The sequence below is a fragment of the Apus apus genome, chromosome 5 (genome assembly GCF_020740795.1).
Source record: "Apus apus isolate bApuApu2 chromosome 5, bApuApu2.pri.cur, whole genome shotgun sequence".
NCBI lineage: Eukaryota > Metazoa > Chordata > Aves > Apodiformes > Apodidae > Apus > Apus apus.
In genome coordinates this window covers 39851606-39873379 of record NC_067286.1, presented here as the reverse complement: position 1 = coordinate 39873379, position 21774 = coordinate 39851606, and the positions used below count along the sequence as shown (strand labels likewise).

General features: G+C 38.7%; 1 protein-coding gene across 12 annotated transcripts in view; it reads left to right on the top strand.

The window, feature by feature from the left end:
* Positions 1-21774, top strand: part of RALGAPA1 (Ral GTPase activating protein catalytic subunit alpha 1) — a 131784-nt gene that overhangs the window by 11493 nt on the left and 98517 nt on the right. For 11 of the 12 annotated variants that reach the window (XM_051620629.1, XM_051620628.1, XM_051620627.1 and 8 more), the window contains exons 4-12: positions 2182-2239; positions 2896-2939; positions 3872-4049; positions 6347-6462; positions 11183-11321; positions 16528-16736; positions 17097-17336; positions 19512-19703; positions 20200-20337. In XM_051620629.1, coding sequence (XP_051476589.1) covers positions 2182-2239; positions 2896-2939; positions 3872-4049; positions 6347-6462; positions 11183-11321; positions 16528-16736; positions 17097-17336; positions 19512-19703; positions 20200-20337 — 1314 coding nt within the window. Of the gene's footprint in view, positions 1-2181; positions 2240-2895; positions 2940-3871; positions 4050-6346; positions 6463-11182; positions 11322-16527; positions 16737-17096; positions 17337-19511; positions 19704-20199; positions 20338-21774 lie in introns of those variants that run through there. The other variant, XM_051620623.1, reaches the window with a different exon arrangement.

Sequence of the window (21774 nt, the reverse complement as noted above, 5' to 3'; positions counted from 1 at the left end):
TCAGTATATGTGCTTGGTGTGAGAAGAAAAAGAATTTGACTTGCAGTTTTGCAGGAAGATGTCTTAACTGGAAAAAGATGGGTTTCGTGTCTGCAGATAGTTCATTACTCTTTGGTGGTGGTGGTTCCCCCCTCTTTTCCAAAGTCTTATACACTTTGAAATTCATGTATAGGTGATCTCTGATTAGTCATGATCTTTTTTGACCTTTTGTTTGCATGTTACCTCTGATTTTTCTCATAATAGATTACTACTGCAGAACTCTTTTTTTTTTTAATCCCTTTTATTTTCAAAAATATTGATAAATTGAAAATAGCGTTTCACAATATCCTTACCAAAAGCATATCTTAATTAAGATTAATTAGAAACTAATTTAATGAAACCAGAACATTTCTGAGCAGGGACTATAGTTCACAGGTAGCTTTGAATGTCAAGTTTTTGTCATTCCTTTTTGATGGAGACTTGTAATTACAGAACAAAGATTGTGGTTTTTCAAAATACATTATATTGAAAGCTGGTGAATGCTTATCACACGATTGGATACAAACTCAAGATTTTATTTTTTTTAATGAGGTATATTGGCCCTTTAAACTGTAGGGTTATCTGTTAAAAGAAGAATGAATCTGAAGAAACATAGTTCATTTGTTCACTAATTCCTACATAATTGGATGTTAGGTGACCTATGCTTTGGAAGCAGTTGCAGAGGCTGCTGGAGGGCCACAGCCAGGAAATTACTTGGGAAATCAGGTTACTTAAAAATTGCTAACGCTTCTAGCATGAACTTCAAAGTGCTACGTAATAGATGTTTAAGTGACTGTCATTAACTGCTGGTTTTTTTACCATCTGAAGATGATCATCTTCCAGTCTAGCTGCAGAGGTGTTAGATCATTACTGCACCAGGTCTTCTCTTCATTGTTTTGCTGCAGATCATAACCCCTCTGTCAAGAAGGCTGAAGCAAGTGTTTGCTTGTGTCACAGATGCAAGTTGACAGCTGAGGATCCTAGCTTAAGCCATTGTAAGGGTGTAGGAAGGCTCTACAGCAGCAAATGGACAGGCTGGATCGATGGGCTGAGGCCAGTTGTATGAGATTCAACAAGGCCAAGTTTTGGGTCCTACACTTGGACCACAACAACCCTATGCAACACTACAGGCTTGGGGAAGAGTGACTGGAAAACTGCCTGGTGGAAAAGGACCTGGGATGCTGGTCAACAGCCGGCTGAATATGAGCCAGCAGTGTGCCCAGGTGGCCAAGAAAGCCAGCAGCATTCTGGCTTGTATCAGAAATACTGTGGCCAGCAGGAGTAGTGAAGTGATTGTCCCTCTGTACGCAGCACTGGTGAGGCTGCACCTCGAATACAGTGTTTGGTTTTGGGCCCCCCACTACTAGAAAGATGAGGTGCTGGAGGGTGGCCAAAGAAGGGCAATAAAACTGGTGAAGGGTCTGGAGAACAAGCTTTATGAGGAGCATCTGAAAGAACTGGGGTTGTTTAGCCTGGAGAAAAGAAGGCTGAGGGGAGACTGCCTGAAAGGAGGTTGTAATGAGGTGGGGGTTGGTCTCTTCCAAGTAAGAAGTGATAGGACAAGAGGAAATGGTCTCAAGTTGCACGGGGGGGATTTAGATTTCTGGATTGGATGTTAGAAAAAACTTCTTCACTGAAGGGGTAATTAAACACTGGAACAGGCTGCCCAGAGAGGTGATTGAATTGTCATCCCCGGAGGTATTTGAAAGACATGTAGATGTGGTGCTTAGGATCATGGCTTAGGCTTGGTAGAGTTAGGTTAGTGGTTGTACTCTGATCTTGAAGGTCTTTTCTAACTTGAACAATTTTGTGATTCTATAATACAGCCTGTTGTGAACCAGAGCAATTGAGACAGATCCTCCCATTCCATTCTCTATGCTATAAGCAGCAGTATCCAGCAGAGAGGCAGTGGAGCCAGATAAACTGCAGTAACATCTGAAGTCTCGAATGCAGGACTTGCCAATCTGTCAGAGCCTTTGGGATTCGTAGCTTTAAGAGGGAGATTATCTTGGAAGGGCGATAGTGTTTCCAAGGAAAGCAGTGTGAAAATTTTCCAAATCAATCCCTCAGCTTCTGATCTCAGGCCTTTGTGAAAGCATTCTTCAGTCTTCTGAGAGCAGTATCTGCAACATAGATCCTTTGATTACATTTGCTTTTTTGTAGAAAATTTTGCAACTCCTTCCAGAAAGGATTCATCAGAGATGGCAATTTCATAGTATTGGTGAGTTGATTTTCCTTTTTTAAAATCAAAAAGTCTTAGTTTTTATTAGTAGCTATTACAGTTTGGGCCACTCATTTCTTTAACCTCTAAGTGACATAACAGGGATTATGGTCTTGAAATTCTTGCAAGCTAGGAGAAAGGAAAAAAAAAAAAAGAAAAACACGCAAAAATCCCTCATCAGTGTAATGAATACTCTTCTAGGTAGAATTAAATCTGGGAATCTGAAAATAGAACATTGGCTGAGAAAGAACAAGGGCAGGAGAAAAGCTGCTTTGTAATTATTATTTTTTTCACCTAACTTTTTCTCTCTTATCTCAATTTTGAAATCCATTAATAAGCTCTGTATTTGTAAATGGGGAATGCTGATAGTGTGTACATTAAAGACTTAAGAATAATTTACTTTGAATGTATAGATCACAAAAAGTCTTTGTGGAAAGTTGCTGTAGGTTATGTAGAAGCTATAAAAGGTGATCTTTTATGTCTCCTTCTGGCATTGAGAAAGTTGCCTGAGGATATCAAGTTCACCAAGACTAAATTGGAGAATGCCAAGGACTTGTTTAAAAGTTACTAACAAGTCTGACCGAGAACTCTGACAGTGTACTTAATAAAGAAGGAAAAAACAAGCATATAATTTTTTGTTTTCTTCTTCTTTTTAGGGTTGATTTTAAAGAAGCTTCTTCACACTGGAAATTCATTAAAGGTAAAAAAAAAAGTTGCACACTACTTTTGTCTAAATACTTAAAAATACAAGTAAGAACATAAGGGTGCATTTTAATGGCAAAAGCAGAGGAATGAGAACTAAAGCATGACTCTGTGTCATGAAAGAATGAATTCAAATAATGAGCTTTACCTGGGTAGAACTACTTGCAGTATTAATGTGTTTATGTAGAGTACCAAGGTAATAATGTGTGCAAGTGTTTTGAAGGATTTTGCATTAAAGCAGAAGTAAGGCTTAACCGTTCATTGTTAGGGGTAAGAAAATTGGTTTTATAGCTCAGACTGTCTTGGAAGTGGAAGATGATCTACACCAAAGTCACCTATTGGTGTGTAGTGTAGTAACATTTGATCATGGAACAAAGCCACCCAGTGTAACATGTAGTTTTGATACTGCAGCAAGCAACCATGCCACTCCTGTAAATCACCTGCAGGCTTGGCTGGTGCTGAAATTCTCTGATGCCAGGAGGGGACTTCTCTAGGATTCTGTCACTCCTCTGGAAGAAGAAATGGAAGAGGTTAGAATGGGTCCTTCTGCTACAAAAATCTCACTGCATTGTTATAATTCATAAACACATTTAGAATTTTTATTGCAGTCTTTGTGTCTTCTGAAAAATTCACATGGCATCTTGCAGTGCTATAGTCAAGCAAGTGACTGGACATGTTGGTTTTCTTCTTCTTTCAGCGAGAACCCTGTAAAAGAGATTCTGGGGATATAACAGCAGTGAAGGTGCCACGGCTGTCCTTGCATTTCAGCAGGGGCAGCAGATGTGCTAGCTTGGCTGTGCTGATTGCTGGTGGTTATACTGTCTGTCCTCATCTTTTCTACGACTCCCCTTCTCCATTTACCTCCAGAACAAATGGAAATGCTTTTGTATGTCTGGGACAAGTTCACTTATTCTGTTTTTTTCCTTCAAGATACGACGAGAGGGTGTGCGCCTCTTTCTTTTGTGGCTGCAAGCACTTCAAAATAATTGCAGTAAAGAACAATTATGGATGTTTTCTTGCTTGATTCCTGGATTTTCATCTCCACAGTCTGAATATGGCCCCCGAACACTAGATAATCTCATTAACCCTCCACTTAATGTTCAAGAAAGTAAGTAATTTGGTAAAATTACTCAATTCTGTACGTAATTCAATTTTCAGCACAGAAAAGCAAGTTGAAGTAAAAAAGAACTAACATACACATGTACTGAGGGAGGTTATGGAGCTGTTAATTAATTTCTTGGCAGTTTATCAAGTTTATCACATCTTTTTCCAATATCAACTTCGTCTTTTTTGGCTTGGTTTGTTGGGGTCTTGGGGGGTTTTGTTTGTTTTGGTATTTTTTGTTCTTGTTTTGTTTTTTTCCAGGGTGTTCTTTGTTGTTGTTTTGTGGTTTTTCTAGAAATGCAACTATAGTAGCTTAACACATAGTGGCTGAAAAAAACCTGACCCATTTTGTGTAAATCTTCACAATTACCAGCAGAAGCTGCATCTACTGCAAACATGCACAAGGGGATTCTGCTTGTGTGGAACATTTGCACTGACTTTGGCTATACTCTAGGGAACGAGCTGTGCAAAGCAATTTCTGGTCTGGCCTTTGAGAGACTGAGAGGTTGTTAGGGCAATGTGTAAATCCAAATGGTTCATCTTCCTGCTGTGTCTGTGGCCATACAGTGAAAGCTGTGGTATTCCTGTGGCTTGGAATCTTCCAAAAGAATTGGACCTTGTAAATTGCAAAACCAGAGGTCAGAGATAAGCCTTTCATGCTTTCTAGATTTATTTATTTTTAAAATTTATTTTTAAAAGATCATTATCTTGTCTCTAAGCAATAGAATGAGGATGATTTTTCTCTTAAGATTATTCTTATGACAGTTTTTCTTTTGTCTGTTCGCTCTAGCAATAAGTATCAAATACTGGTTACTTTGGGGAGCTTCTTGCCTGGTAACTCAACTTACTCCTGTTAGTAGTAGTAGAATTTTAAACTCATTTATTCATGAGTTGAAATTGGATGAGGTCATATGTGCAAACTGTGCACTCACATAATGCCACTAAGAAGGTAACCACATTGTCCTCTGAACAATGAGTGCTGTTGCCGTTTTTCCACCTCCACCCAATGTTTTAGAGTGGACACAAGCCTCGCTTGTCAGAAGCAAGGCATGTCCCCTTGACAGGTAATTACATTTACTGAAATGTAGCAAAAAATGTTATGTCAGGATAGCTCTGCAGATGAAAGTTTGTTACATACTTTAAGCCCTGTTTTGGAGTTATCTTGTGTTATATCTCTATAGAAGGAAAGGAGGAACAAATCTAGAGGGCATGTAGGCAGCACAGAAATGCAGAGTGCAAAGAATGAAGTGCAAACACCTAACTGCAGAATCAAGAGAAAAATAAACTCTGAAGTAGCATAGCTGTAGGGGTAAAGGAAGGATAGAGCTAGTAAAACTTAATACAAATGTAACTGATCTGCTGCTAAAGGAAGAAAAACGTGATAGATGTAAATAAAGATTTGGTGTTTGTATGACACAGATGTTACACTGTTGTTTGCATAAATGCTGAAAGAAGTGGATTATGCCTTTTGGAAAAATTTGGTCTGGACACAGAAAGAACTTAGTGTCTGCTGTTGTTCTGTATATGTAAGAAATTAGTTCTGTGGTAGTTTACTACAGAAAATTTCATGATTTTCATTAATCCTAAAATCATAGCATCATACAGTTATTTAGGTTGGAAGAAACCTTTAAGATAATCAAGTCCAACCTCTAACCCTACTCCACTATGTTCACCCCTAAACCATATCCCAAAGCACCACATCTATATGACATTTAAACACGTCCAAGGATGGTGACTCAACCAGCTCTCTGGGCAGCCTGTTCCAATGCCTGACAACCCTTTCAGAGAAAAAAAAAATTCCTAATGTTCAGCCTAAACCTTCCCTGGTGTAGCTTTAGGCTGTCCCTCTTGTCCTATCCACTATTACTTCTGAGAAGAGACCAGCACCTACGTCTCTACGGTGTCCTTTCCGGTAGCTGTAGAGACCCTTCAGCCTCCTTTTCTTTAGACTAAACAGTCCCAGTTCCTTCAGCTGCTCCTCGTAAGACTTCTCCACTAGGCATTTCACCAGCCTAGTTGCTCTCCTCTGCACCCACTCCAGCACCTGGATGTCTTTCTTGTATTGGGGTGCCCAAAATTGAACACAGTACTCGAGGTGGGGCCTCACCAGTGCCAAGGATAGGGGGTGCATCACTTCCCTAGACCTGCTTGCAGTGCTATTTCTAATACAAGCCAGGATGCCGTTTGCCTTCTTGGCCACCTGGACACACTGATGAATCATATTCAGCAATCTATGGATGGATTGTTTTGACTGGTCTAACTGTTAGATGTACTTCTTTTTTTTCTCTTTCTTATTCATAGCTCAAGTGACTATAGAGGAAATCACTCCACTTGTTCCTCCACAATCAGGAGATAAAGGACAAGAAGATTTAACAAGTTATTTCTTAGAAGCACTTTTGAAATACATAGTCATTCAGGTATGTTCTGTAGTTTTCAAGTGAACTAATGTGAAACAACTAACATCTGTTTGTCCATTACAAGAAGACATTTACTAGTAACACTTCAAATGTGTATAAAATTGTTTTAAATATTCCTCCTCCTTGTCCCTCCTTCAAGTGTCCCTTGTAAATCCTGGAAAGTCTTCCAGCGTGGAGAAAAAGCAAGACTTGTCTGTCGCTTCCAGCAATTCTGGTTCTAACTCCCCATTTTCACCTTTCCCTCCCCACCCTGTGGCCTTCAACCAGTGGAAGGATCAACTGGGCTTGCTCTGATAACGTGGGCTTTGTGGTGGTCGAGGACTTTCCTCTTCAACATAAGGGGAAAGTTCTAACTGAAGGCATTGTATTTTTGTGATACGAGCTCTTAAAGAATCCCGAACTTTGCTGGCCTTTCCCATAGGTTTACACTCAGACTAGCTGACAAAACCAAACAGAAATAGGATGTCCTACTCAGTGGTTTGTAAGACTGGAACTGCCAGTGTCTGTGTTTAAAGTAGTATTTTTTCTGCAGCTATGTTTCTGTAATATCTGCTGTTGCAGTAGATTAACCATATAGCCTCTCCATTCTTTATAGAAACATAGCATCATAGAATGGTTTGAGTTGGAAGGAACCTTAAAAATAATCTAGTTCCAACCCTTCTGCATGGCCAGGGACACCTCCCACTAGATCAGGTTGCTCAGAGCCGCATCTAACCTGGCTTTGAACACTTCCAGGAATGGGGCTTCCACAATTTCCCTGGGCAACCTCTGCCACCACAGGTGGCTTACCACCCTCAAACTAAAGAATTTCCTCCTAATGTCTAACCAAAATCTCCCCTCTTCCAGTTTAAAACCATTACCCTTTGTCCTCTTACTACAAGCCTTTGTAAAAAGTCTCTCCCCATCTTTCCTGTAGGCCCCTTTCAGATACTGGAAGGCAGCTATGAGGTCTCCCTGGAGCTTTCTCTTCTCCAGGCTGGGCAGCCCCAACTTTCTCACCTTGTATTCATAGGAGAGGTGCTCTAGCCCTTGGATCATTTTCATGGCCCTCCTCTGGACGTTCTCCAGGAGCTCCATGTCTTTCTTATGTGGGGGCATCAGAATTGGACACAGTAGTCCAGCTGAGGCCTCACAAGAGCTGAGTAAAGGGGCAGAATCACCTCTCTTGACCTGCTGACCACGCTTCTTTTGATGCAGCCTAGAACACGGTTGGCTTTCTGGGCTACAAATGCACATTGCCAGCCCATGTTTTGATTCTTATCCACCATCACCCCCAACTCCTTCTCCTCAAGACTTGTTTTCAATCCATTCTCTACCCAGCCTGTATTTGTGCTTGTGATTGTCCTGACCCAGGTGCAGAACCTTGCGCTTGGCCTGGTTGAACTTCATGCAGTTTGCACAAGCCCACATCTCAAGCCTGTCAGAGTCCCTCTGGATGGCCTCCCTTCCCTCCAGTTTGTCAACCTCACTACACACTTTGGTGTCACTGGCAAACTTGCTGAGGGTGCACTCAGTGACACTGTCCACATCACTGACAAAGCTGTGAAATAGCAGCAGTCCCAGCACCAACCCTTGGGGAGCACTTCTCATCAAAGGTCTGCATCTAGACATCGAGCCACACTCTTTGAGTGTGACCATCCAGCCAGTTCCTTACCCAACAAGTGGTCCATTCATCAAATCCGTAGCGTTCCAGTTTGGATACCAGGATGTCGCACAAGACAGTGTCAAAACCTTTGCACAGGTCTGGGTAGATGGTGTTGGTTCCTCTTCCTTTGTCCACCAATGCTATGACCCCATTATAGAAGGCCACCAAATTAGTCAGGCAGGATTAGCCCTTGGTGAAGCCGTGTTGGCTGTCACCAATCACCCCTTTGTTTTCCACGTGCCTTAACAGAGCCTTCAGGAGGATCTACTCTATAATCTTGCCAAGCACAGAGGTGAGACTGACTGGTCTATAGTTCCCTGGGTCTTCCTTTTTTTCCTTCTTGAAAACGGGGGTTATGTTTCCACTTTTCCAGTTAGTGGGGCTTTCTCCAGACTGCCTGGGTTTTTCAGGTATGATGGACAGAGGCTTTGCAACTTCATCTGTCACTTCTTTCAGGACTCATGGATGAATCCTGTCAGGTCCCATGGACTTGTGGACCTTCAGGTCCTCCAGATGGTCATAAATCTGCTTTTCTCCTGCAGTGCAGAGTTCTTCCTTTTCACAGTCCATGCCTTTGCCTTCTCTAATTTGGATGGTGTGACAGGAGCCTTTGCCAGTGAAGTCTGAGGCAAAGTAGTCATCATGTACCTCAGCCTTCTTTATGTCCTGCATGGCCAGGTCTCCAATTTCCTTCTGAAATGGGCCCACATTTTCCCTTGTCTTCCTCTTATCACTGACATACCTGTAGAAACTTTCCTTGTTGTTCTTAACGTCCCTGGCCAGGTCCCGTTCTATCTGCTTTGGCCTTCCTTACCCAATCTCTTGCTTTTCTGACAACTTGTCTGTACTCCCCCTAGGATGCCTATCCGTGCTTCCATTCTATGTAAACCTTGTTTTCACATTTAACTGTGTCCAGGAGCACCTTGTTCATCTGCACAGGCCTCCTGGCACTCCTGCCAATTTGCTGGCCAATTAGCATATGCTGCTTCTGAGCCTGCTATGCTGTCATATGCCCAGCTAATTGCTTGGCTGCATGGCATGCTATAGGTATTCCAGGGTATTGCCTTCTGAGTCAGACCTGTCCAGCAGAATCCAGTCGGGTATCTATCCATAAATTTTTTTTTCACACTTTTGCAGTTTGCTAGAGAAGATGGACAATGCACTAATATGGCTTATGTCAACTGAAGCATGTTTAGTCTTCCCTTTATCTATCTTAACTCTGTGAACTTACAGTGCTGGAATAATTTGCAACCTCATTTTTGTTGCTTCCAGCATCTCCCAGTTTGAATAGAGGTCATCACACTTGTGATTTGTCAGGTGAGCCTTAATGATGACTGTTCACTTTGAACATAAATATCCCTTACATTCTTGAAGATAACTGCTCTCTCTCTAATAAATTGGTAGTACTATATTTAAATTTAGATAAGTCATTGAGGCAGGTGTCATAGAAGTTGTTCACTATGTGGATGCTAAAGTCTTTTGTTGAAACCTCTTTAGAGATACTGATAATTTCAAGTTGAATAGTTACTTCTTTGCTGTTACGTTCTGCTAAAGGATTTTGTGTTGCTAATTTTGACATACTAGTCACCCATTCTGTTGAATTCTGTTGGGTGAGAGATATCTATCTATATATCTAAATCTATAATATAGAAAATAGATCATAATAGAACTGTGAACTTCAAGTATGTAATAGAGAAGGGGAAAAAAAAATAAGGAGAAAAAGAAAAAAGGCGGGGGGGGGGGGGGCAGAAAAAGCAGTTTATTTATGATAGACTTGGCAGATTACCTAGCTCTGCAGGCAGGTGGATTCTCTAGGACAAAGGTGGAAACTGCACCTGGATTTTATTTTGAAGGAGAGCTTATAATGCTTTTCACAGAATCACAGAATCTTAGGTGTTGGAAGGGACCTCAAAAGATCATCTAGTCCAACCTCCCTGCCAGGTAGGATCACCTAGAGCACATCACACAGGAACATGTCCAGGCGGGTTTTGAATGTCTCCAGCAAAGGAGACTCCACAACCTCTCTGGGCAGCCTGTTCCAGTGCTCTGTCACTCTCTACAGTAAAGAATTTTTTTCTAATGTTTACGTGGAACCTCCTATGTTCCGGTTTGCACCCGTTGCCCCTTGTCCTATCACTGGACATCACTGGAAAAAGCTTGGCTCCATCCTCCTGGCACTCACCCTTTACATATTTGTAAACATTGATGAGGTTGCCCCTCAGTCTCCTCTTCTCCAAGCTAAAGAGACCCAGCTCCCTCAGCCTTTCCTCATAAGGGAAATGTTCCACTCCATCATTTTTGTGGCTCTGCGCTGGACTCTTTCAAGCAGTTCCCTGTCCTTCTTGAACTGAGGGGCCCAGAACTGGACACAATATTCCAGATGTGGCCTCACCAAGGCAGAATAGAGTGGGAGGAGAACCTCTCTTGACCTTCTAACCACACCATTTCTAATACACCCCAGGATGCCATTGGCCTTCTTGGCTACAAGGGCACGTTGCTGGCTCATGGTCATTTTAGCGGGAAGACATTTCACATTGGGGAAGGCTTAGCACTTATGATCCATGAAAGTAGATTTGATTAATTCAACTTTAAAGTTGTATCTTCTGCTGCTTGTGGTTGACAAATTTGTTTGTTTCATATTGCCAACCACACCAATGAATCCAAGTACCTATTATAATGAGTATGTAGATGCTTGCTAGTTGAAATGTGTTAAAAGAAATTGTCAAATACATGTTCAGAGTAGCATGGGTAATTGTCCTTTATATGTCAAAATGTTTCATAAGAAAAATAATTTTATTAAAACAAATAATTTTGGGTTTACACCCTGACTTGGCAAGACAACCATGAAAGCAGATGTATTCCTGTTGGTTTCAGTATTTGATGTGTTCAGGTCAAAATTTTGGAAGAGAACAGTCTGTTTCATTGACATTTCCTGGCTACTTTCTATTCAATATTTCTAAAAGTGTTTATTAAAATGCATATGATTTTGTTCCAAAGAAGTAATTTATAAAGAAGATACTTCATAGGTCATTTTTATGTCCTACATGTTTACTTTATTCAACTTCTTTCTTTAAGGTTAAGAGCTTAGAATGGAAGAACAAGGAAAATCAGGAAAAGGGATTTTCATTTTTATTCTCAAATTTTAAGAAATACTACTTACCTTCTATTTTCCCAAACATCTGTAAGGAGACCAGCTTGTATAACCCTATACTTGGTAAGTGTTAACACAGCTGATAAGATCACTACGTTGTTTCTAATGGAGAGTATAGCAAAGCAGTTTTTTCAGTTATGTTGCCCATAAATGTTTTCAAAAAATATTTCTTATGAAAGAACATGTTATGGTTCCTGTTCATGGTATTCAGTTCATGAAGGCACCTGAACCTTTCATTAGAGTCAATCTTGCTATATTAATGTGATTCGGGAAAATTAAATGTTCTTGTAAAACAGTTCTTCAGTGTGACCTCCATTGCTGATTAAGTTTTGCTCTGAAGAGAAACTACCTCTGCTGAGATAAAAAGTGTTAGATAAAGTCAACAGCCCCAAAGACACTGTGCAGAATCACGGTGTTTGGATCATGTGGTGTGTGGTCATAGTTCAGACAGGACAAAGTTAGTTATGTTTTTGTGTCAGCTGTATTTTGCCAAGAGCTTGCAGTAGGAAGGTGAGGTTCAGGTTTAACACAATCTGTAAAGCTGATGGTGTGAGAATGTGTCTTGTTTTAGAGAGCAGAATTTTAGGTGTTTGTGAAGCAAACCTGACTAGAGTTTTGCTAATGTGTTTAGTATATTCTAAACTAGAACATTGTTTGCAAATCTTGATTTTGCTATCTCAAGTTTGCATTCACGTGTGCACATATTGGTTGTAAGCCAATAGAATTCAAGACTCCTGCTTGCAGAGCAGTGCCACATATATAGGCTTTAAGCTGCCATTTCATTGCTTGAGCAATGCAGACAGCTTCCTCGTCCTCTTACCCGTTGATGCCTCATCTTGCAAGGATTAGCAGTGATCTCCAGATACAGCTTCATATTCTAAAATCAAGCTGTCAGGGAAGTTTGTTAAAAAGGTCTTCATTTCTACCAGTCCATGTGCATGTATTTGAATTGTGGCTTTCTTCAGGAGATGGATATTTCAAAATTATATTCTCCTGGGAAAGACAGACTGTGGACCTTCTCATCTAGGGGAGAAGAAACGGTATAAATACAGCCATAAGCAACAGTAGAACAAGAGTTGTGAAGATACTGAAGAGGTCCAGTGATAAAATAATTACAAGAGGCATAGTAAGCGATGCTGAGAAAGCAAACTTGCTGCTGCTTGATGTCCTCAGACAAGAAGTGTGAAAACAATATTTTCTCTTTCTGTGAAGATCTTGATTGAGTCTTCCATAGAAGTGTGTCTGTAGTTCTCTCTTTCTGTGAACCATGAATAAGAAACTTGCAATGACTTAGTAAAGAAGAGGGCAGTGGGAACAAGAAGAAATGGGCACAGATCTCCGAAACTACTGTCAGTGCCTTAAGCTGTGCGAAGTCAGCAACAATTATCAGAATTGTGGAGAAGAATACAGTAATGAAACCAACAGAAACAGTGGTAAGTAGTAGTTTTTTCTCCTCTAAGAAGTTCTTCTCTGACATGTGTTTTCCCACCCTATTTGGAAAGAGTCCTGTGCCTGTTCTGAACCAAACTGATAGCATTTAGGCAGAAAACAGGACAAACCTGGGCACTGAATCTGCTACTAAAAGCAGTTCTTATGCTTCTAGTGTAATGTTTAATTTAGTAGAAGTCATGAGATACAATCAAAGCAAGCATTGATACAGGGCTTCACTGGAAATAGTATATTGGATTGAGATTTATTTTTTTTTTCTGACAAGGCGGACTTTCAGATAATTATATTGGTTACAGGAACAAGTACTGAGCGTTCCAGTTACCAGAAGCTAATATTGTGCCTTTTTCAAATTCTGGCTTGAGTGTTAGAACAGCAGTACAGGCTTAGAAGAGCCTGTGAGATTTTTTTAATTTGTTTGTTTTTTAATGTCTTTAACACCTATTTAGATTCTGTAACATAGTCTTTAGAAACTGCTTAGTAAGAACTGCAGATATGGCAGTAAGATTCCAGGGACATTGTTTCTTCCATCATAGTAATCTGTGCCATTTCAATGGTTTCTGCCATTTACAGGGAGGTAATAAAGTGGGCTGTCTTGCAGCTCTCTGCAGCTCTTCATTCTTTCTGAACCTTTTATTGCCTTAAAAAATAAGCGTGGTCAAAACTACAAGTGTCTAGCATTATAACTGTGTTTTTGCTTGCCTTTTTATATTTTTATCCTGTGTATGCCTTCTACCACCTAAAAATTCCTGCCCTTTTTGGCATCAGCTCGCATCACATCTCCCAGGGGGAGAAGGGCAGGGGGTAGGGAGGGCTCAAAAGAAAACAAAAAGGAAAAAGGAAAGTTGGGAGAAGGGAATATTTCTTCTTGTACTATTTGAATCGATCCAATAAGCTTCTCTTTTGCTTTGGTTTTATGTCAGTGTCTTCATCTGGAGCCTTGACACCTACTTCCAAGATGAACAGAAACATGAAAATACAAGAAATGATGGAAGAAGGATACAAAGCAGCTGCAGCATATAATACACTTGAGAGGAAATAGAGAGAGGATATAATGAAACTTCAAAAGGATATAGTGTGCTGCAAAGACATGTTGGCTGCATGTCTACTAAATGTCTTGTCCTTTTGTAAATACTGCCAGTTTTGCAGCCTTCATGACCTGCTGATTGTTCGTATATACAAGAGAGAACTTTCATTTTCAAATACTGTGCTACCTTGCATTTACTTCCTTTTTTCACTGATTTGTGCTTTTATACATGCTTCTGTCTAAGATATATTAATTTTTTATTTTCTTACTAGCCTGCTTCTTTCCATAGAATGAAAACAATGTACTGGTTTTCATTTGTAGTAAATAAACTCTTTTTAAGCTTTTTTGAGAAGTGTTACTGTGCATTTGTTACTCACTTAGGTGGGTAGTATACAAGAATAATAATTTTCTCCTCTAAAAATAATGCTTTAATTAAGAATAGTGGGTGTTACTTTAAGGTCTGTTCTGAAAATATTCCTCAGTTTAGCAGCATCTTGATGAGTTTATTACTACTTTTGTATGTGGCTGTTGCAATGACACAGCAATACACCAGCTTGGGTATCCTTGATGCTGGTGCTGGATGTTGTGTTGTGCATTTATAACCTTAACAAGGAAACCTCTACAGCAGTCTAACAGGCACTATTCACTTCAAATGCCTAAAAGTATATATAGCTGTCATAAATAGATAGTAGCTGATTATTTCTTTGCTGCTATCCAGATCTGTCCCTCCTGGATTATGATACCATAAGCTCGCAGAAGTTATGGTGGATCCCTTAAAACAACTCTTGACCTTGCATTAGGATGATACACTGAGAACAATTTTATATCCTTCAGCATGACTACTTTACACCTTCTTTGACTCCCACCATTAATATTTTTAAACTGCCTTCTGGCCTGTGAAACCGTGGAATGTATCTCTGGCTGACATACCACAGTGAGCTATTGAAAACTTGAGGCAGTACTGAAAAACCATCTCTGTCCAATCTGTCCCTCTCCATGTCTGGATAGGACCATAGTTTTCCATGCCTCCTCGTTTTTGGTTCTTTTTGTTGGATTTTTTTGGGTCTTTTTTGTGTGCTGTCACCAGATGAAAATGATGATACTGAAACACCAGCAGCAGAGTTTGTTCTCATAGTACATGTCAAAATCAGTTCTAAGACAAATTTTCAGCAGCTTTTTGTATTGGAGCAGATGTCATACTTGCCTTTCTAGAACAAGAGGCAGATTTGGCACTCCACTCCCAGAGAAATGTCATTAGCACCCAGAAGTTTGGTAGGTGCTTCAGATGGATGACTGATATTGCAGAACTGTTCTGCACGTGCTCTTGGGTTGTGAAACCTAGAAATGACACTTTGCAGTGTTGAGTTGACTGATACGTGGCTGGAGTTGAACTGGGCTGTTGATATTTTTCCCTGCAGAAATGTGCAATGTGCATTATACACAATTTAAAAACTGTCCATCCATCTCCCCCTGTGTCCCTGATCTTTGTAATGTTTTTATGGCACATGTCAATTCTATCCACATTGAGGAATGTCACTTTTTTTCTAAAGCAGGTTCAGGAATACTGGTGACACTGTTAGTGTCTTTATCACAAGCACAGCAGAAAACTAGAAGAGATAAACAGTCTGAACCATCATGTAGAACATGGGATGGAGAAAATGGAGTTGTAGGTTATAGACTTCAAATAGCCACAGTTCCTGCCAGTTGGCATGCTGCTGGACATCATTCAGTACATTCCCTGCAAGCCAGTAGAGAAGCTATTGCACAGAATTTTCTTTCATTAAATTACTTGTGCCCTTTCTCTGGCAGCTAAGTCCAGCAAAATCAGGTAGTGCAGATGTGGCAATAGGTGAAGTAGTGAAACTCGCTTGGCATTGGAGCAGGATTTTCTCTCTCTTTTATTCATCTTTCACCTATTGCAGGGCCAGAAGAGGCTGTGTTTATTACAGCTGCTGTTAGAGTACAGTTGGGAAATAAGCTCTCCCATTGTACCCATGGTTAGATGTTGCGATCTGTATCAGTGAAGAACTAATGATCCCCAATTACGTTGCTTTATTGTGGGTCACTGCAGACCAGCACAGACATCTTTCTAGGGATGCATTAGGGAGTGTGGTAATTCTTGCATCTGAACTGCATCTGCTTTTCCCAGTAGCTTTGCTAGTAGGGAATAAGTGACACGACTCTTAAAAGGCTGTAAAATGATATGAGTATGATAAATTGTTCCTTAGTAACTTAGACAGCTATAAATGCATTAAGAAGTGTGACAATATCTTAAACCTATACGAAAGTGATTTTCTGGTATAGGCCATATTCTAGTCTAGTTAATAGCTATTTTGCTGTTTAGAACTCCTTTGTAGTTTTCAATGAAAGTGTGAGGCAGTGAATGTGCTGTAGTTTAAGTATTGAGTATATAGTGTAGCTTTAATAAAGCTGAAAACAATGAAATGTGTTTAATTGTTTAGAAAAAAGTGCAGGCAAGGATGTAAGACTATAGTAATATACTTTAGATAAAGAATTAGATGTTTTGCATAAAAGAAACAAGTTACTGTCTGCTGGACCAACAATATTGTCTCCCTCCAGGAGAAAATTACAGCCTTTTGAAGTCTTACAGTCTGGTCTTGGAAATTTTCTCTTTCACATCAATTTCAGTGCATCTTGGGATAAGTTGTACAACAGCGAATAAGAAAAAAACAGGACCTCTGAAAGTTCACTTGTACTGTTTACGGTTTTAGAATTTCTTTTTTATGTAGAGCTTTCTATCTGCACACATTTTCAACATGTTTTGTTTCCTTACAGATATACCACAAATGAGACCAAAGCCACATTATGTAATGGTAAAGAAAGATGCTGAAACCAATGAGGCAATATATTGCACAAAGGAACCTTTTATTAAGGCTCGTGTTATTGTAATTCGATGGTTGGTGTCTTTTTGGCTTGAGCCAAAACCTCATGCAGGACCTCATATTCCTGGGATGGAAGGTGAAAATGTGCCAAAGAATATTCAGGTAAAACAAATTTTCATGTTTTTGTCTTAATTGTTATGTCAGCAGCGTGCATTCCACCAATAATTATAATTAATGAAGAATTTTAAAAAAGGGATTTCTAAAAAAAAATTGTTTATGAATTCATTTTAGAAGGACTTGCTAGGCTTTTTTTTTTCCAAATTCTACTGTTTTGTTTTTAATCGAATAGATGTAAGAAGCCTTGAAATGCAGTGAATCCTATTTTGGAGGGTTTTTTTGGGGTTGTTTTTGTTGTGTTGGGTTTTTTTCCTGGATTCTTTGCACTGTTGTATAACTTAAATTGCACTGTTCATTTATTGTACTAAAAATGAACTATGGACTGTTATTTAATTTTTGTTTCAGAGAGCAGCTGCTAGCATGGCTTCAAGAGAGGACAGCAAAAATGACAGTACTGATAAGCAGGATAGAAATGCAGAACCAGAACAATCTCATTCTAATACAAGTACTCTAACAGAGAGAGAACCAAGTTCTTCCAGCCTCTGCAGTATTGATGAAGAACATTTAACTGATATTGAAATTGTCCGGAAAGTCTTTTCTTGTAAAAGAAGCAACGTTAATTTTCTAACTGAGATTTTTCGGCAGGTAAGGAACCCTGTATAGAATGCAAGAGTATCAATTACTATGTTGTAAATGGTCATTGTGTCATAGGTTTCTTACAAGAGCATTTGCTAACAGGTGATTCTATAAATCTTCGTTTTTTCAGTTGTTGCCTTGAAGGTTTAAGAATTGAAAAGTTAAAATTCTGCCGTATTTTCTGTGTAGAGTATTCCTGGTTCCTAATTTTTATAATTTTATTTCTTTAATAACCAGTGTGACAACATTTAACTTCGACTTTACAGTTCCTCATAGACAGGAATGTTTGATCTCTTACATCAACCCTGTAGCTACTAGCTACACCAAGCATACTAAACTAAGCCTCCTGTAGGAGTCTGCAGCTGTCAAAGAGCTGTTTTAGGACCAGTTCAATGTCCTTACCTTGATAGTGTTCACCAGAAGAGTGGGACAGATTGCTATAGAAAGTAATGGCTTCTGCTTCTGACTTTTATTGCAGTGGAAGTGTTAGCTGAGCATACTCAAAATAGTGTTTCTCAACTGGAAACTATTAAACAAATTTAAACTGAAAACATATGCCAGAATATGAAGTCTTTATAATGTGAAAATACATAATTTAGGGTTTGATGTGAGAGCATACAACAGATTAGGCTTCCCTTATGCCCCATGCTGTAGATCAAAAGTTGAAGAGATTTTTCTGAATAAGAGTAAAGAAAAATATATTGTTTCAGTTGAAATGCATGATACTAATTGCTTCAAACAGCAGAAGAGAGAAGATTTTAAAACTCTTGTATATCTGGATAAAAGAGGTATTTTTCAATGAGGCAAATCAATGTCAGAAGCTTATCCATATCTAGTGTGCTTAAGAGCTTGGCTACATTACTGAACGAGATAATGGATTTTCCTGAGTTCAGCGATTGCTCAAGGGTTTAGAGAATCTGAGACATTGAATGCAGAGTCTAAATTATTGATTCCCTCCAGTAAAAGGAACAGCCAAGGCAGTTTTCTTTGTCCTTCTCACAAGGCACTTCATGAGTTATGTATATTATTTGGATTTTATGTGTGGTTATGAAATCTCATTTAATTCATTCTTTGGCCAGAAGTTTTCAGTGTAAGTTCATTTCTAGTATGCCACATGTTTGTAATATTTTTTAAACACTTGAGCTAAGTTCTTCCAGCCAGGAGGAGATTTCAGTGGTGGGAATGGTGGGAAGATAGGAGAAAAATAGTTTTACTTATTTTAGACTCTGGGGTACAAAAAATATATATGGGCTTGCAGAAGACTGTTAAGCTTGGTATCTGATAGTGTGTTACTGGTGAACTTGTCAGCTGAATTCTGTACTACACAGGAAAACTCTTTTTAGTGCGATGCTGGTATGAAATACATATTTCTAGAGAGAGAACATACCACTTGTCTCAAACAGGCACTGCTCGAAGACATGGGCGTTGCATCTTCAACATTCACACCATGGACTCTGTAAAACTATGTAATAGTTTAGTGTATCAGTTCTTTTAAAAATACATTTAAGGCATCATGTTCTTTGGTAAATGTATTTATAGTTAGTTGAAACCTTAGTTTCTCATCAGTGGCTGGTGGTTATCAGCACAGCAGATGCAGAACATCTCCTGAAGAGGGCACTGATCAGCCACCACACTGACTCAAATGTACGATTTTTTGAAACAGTAATTCTGAAGTCTTTTCAGCAAGTCATTTATTTTAAAGATACTGTTATATAAAATCTCATTTAGCTAAAAATTAGGTACATTGCTACCAGTAATGTGTGTAATTTGTATTTTTCATAGTCGTTTAGAACTAACTGAACTTCATTTTTCCAAATCCTCTGAACGGAAGGTGTTCTAATGGCAACATGTGCTCATTTGTCTTGCATGCTTTTGATGAGCTTTTGGGTCTTAATTTCAGCAGGATAGGTGCTGAGTAGATAAGCCTGTATGGATTCTCACATCTCTCTCTTTGGCAGTGAAGTTTTCAGAGTACTTTCTTAACAGGTTTTCTTGCTGAAACATTTTTTCATGTTTTTCATTTGCAGATGAAGAAAGCAAACATTTATGTTTAGGAGTAGTTTTTTTGTTAAGATCCTACAGTGACTGTGGTGTCCCCCCCCTTATCTCTTAGAAGCTGTACATTATAGAACCCAAGTTGATTCCAAGTTCTGTAACTGTTTTTGGTTTTTTTTCTACTCACAGGCATTTCTGTTGCCTATATGTGAAGCAGCTGCCATGAGGAAAGTGGTAAAGGTGTATCAGGAATGGATTCAGCAAGAAGACAAGCCTTTATTTATGAAAGAACCTGAAGAGATAATGCAGTGCACAACTGGAGATTGTGATGAAACTGTTGTTGACCACAATTCATCAGAGAAAGCAAAAGAAAGAGAAGAGGTAAAATATTGTTGGTTAATATTTGTCCATCTTTTGCATACACCAGTACATAGAGAAGTGGCCTCCTTGACAGATTATACGCGGTTTAACTTGACATCAGAGCATCTATTGGGGAAAATCAATGGTAATTAAACAGTGCATGAATGGGCTACCAATTTGATCCAATATCTTGAGAATTTTAATGTGGTTAATTAAATTTAAAATTCCATATAATTTTATAAACTCAAGATGTGGATTATACAGTAGGCCACCTTTCAGCCCTGTAGAAGTTATATACAAATAAAAGGATGAAGAGGATAGTAGTTATTTCATCCACATACTTTGAAATAATACAAATACAAACTTCTTAAAATATTGTTGTATCTTTTAGATGCATCTTAAACATCCACCTACCGTTGTTTTTTTATGTAATATCTATTGTATCTTTTTCCCTTTAATATAAAACCAGAATACCCATCTATAAATCTATGGGATCTTAAGAAAACATATTTTGCAGGAAAAAGGGATGAACTCCAGTCATGTTAGAAATTCAAACTGGGCAAGAAATGGCTGTTACGAAGACACTTTGCATAAAATGTCCGAAATTGATACTGAAGAGCAAAATGTACGAGCTGGAGTGCAGTCAGTGTTGCAGGTATGAAATAGACTTGATATCTAATTTTCATTGTAATAATAAACCTCTTGTTACATAAAAAGTGGAATATAATGCATACTTCCTGCAAGGGAATCCCGTGCTCCTTCAAGGCATCTCTGAATTTTAAAAATTATTTTTTATTTTAAAAGTACAATGATAAATAGTGTTAGAATAATGACTATATCTTTATTGACCTTTCATAGGGCGACATACACACAAGTGTTGGACAACACAGTAACAAAATATTTTAATTTTGCATCTGGACAAGCATTCTGCTCTGCATTGTATCACAGAAAAAATAATTTGCATTTCCAAATTATTCTAAGTGTTTAATGAGAATGCTTAGAATATTTTTTCTTACAAGCTGTTAGTCACCACACACAAAAACGTCTGAACCTGCAGTTTCCCTAATCTGAATAATAAGGTGTACAAGGATATTTTCTCATCCTTATCAGAGTTATGGATTGGATGAGTACCTAAGTGTTTGAAAAATTTGATCAGACACCACAACTCTACTTCAGTGATATCTTTAAAGGATCAGAGAGTTGCAGAAATTCTGTAACATAAGTCTTCTGACTGCTTCTAGGAAATTTGACAGGGTAGAAATTATGTTAATTTCAAATGTTCAGCAAAATGTTTTCCTGAATTTGAGGATATGGAAAATCAAGCTTGTATAATTTAAGGGTCTTTAAAATGCTCTTAAGGTCATACAAAATGTGTGCATTTTATGTATAATATGAGCATGCACATACCATACATACAGGTGTACATATGACTCTAGCTTCTGTAATATTCTTTTATCCAGAAGAAAATTGATTCTGAATAAAATAAAAGACATTCATTTGCCACTCCCACCATATGCACTTTTACTGTGCATGACAATACCAAATAAAACTCAATATTTTCATTTTTGAATTATTTCCTGAGTAGGATTTTCTATTGTGCTGTTCACTCTTACATATAGAAATCAACTTTGTAATTGAAATGTTTAAATTCAAATATGTTCCAATAATTTAAGCTTAATAATCTTTGTGTACAATGAATATTATGAATAGTAAGTGTTTCTGAGAAAAGAAAGTGAAGTATCTTTATCATACCTGTGAATGTCTGGGAGATTCTTCATGTTGACATTTTTCAGACAAAGGTTCATTTGACCAGCAGATACCTTTTTTAGCCTGAAATTTAGTAAAGACCAGCACCATGTCTGAATTTGAAGGGTATCTCAACCTGGAACCACATTGGGCTTTTTTTGTAGATCAAGAATTTAAGACTTCTGTCTTGAGTTTTCTTCCCATTTAATTCTTGCATAGACTTATTTCTAGGCACTTAGAGTAGGTTCATCAGTTGAGGCTAGTGAATGTAAAGCTGCATACTAACAGCTTTTAGTTGGTAAAATCCAAAGTTCTGAGTAGAGGGAAATTGCAACTTTAAAGCAAA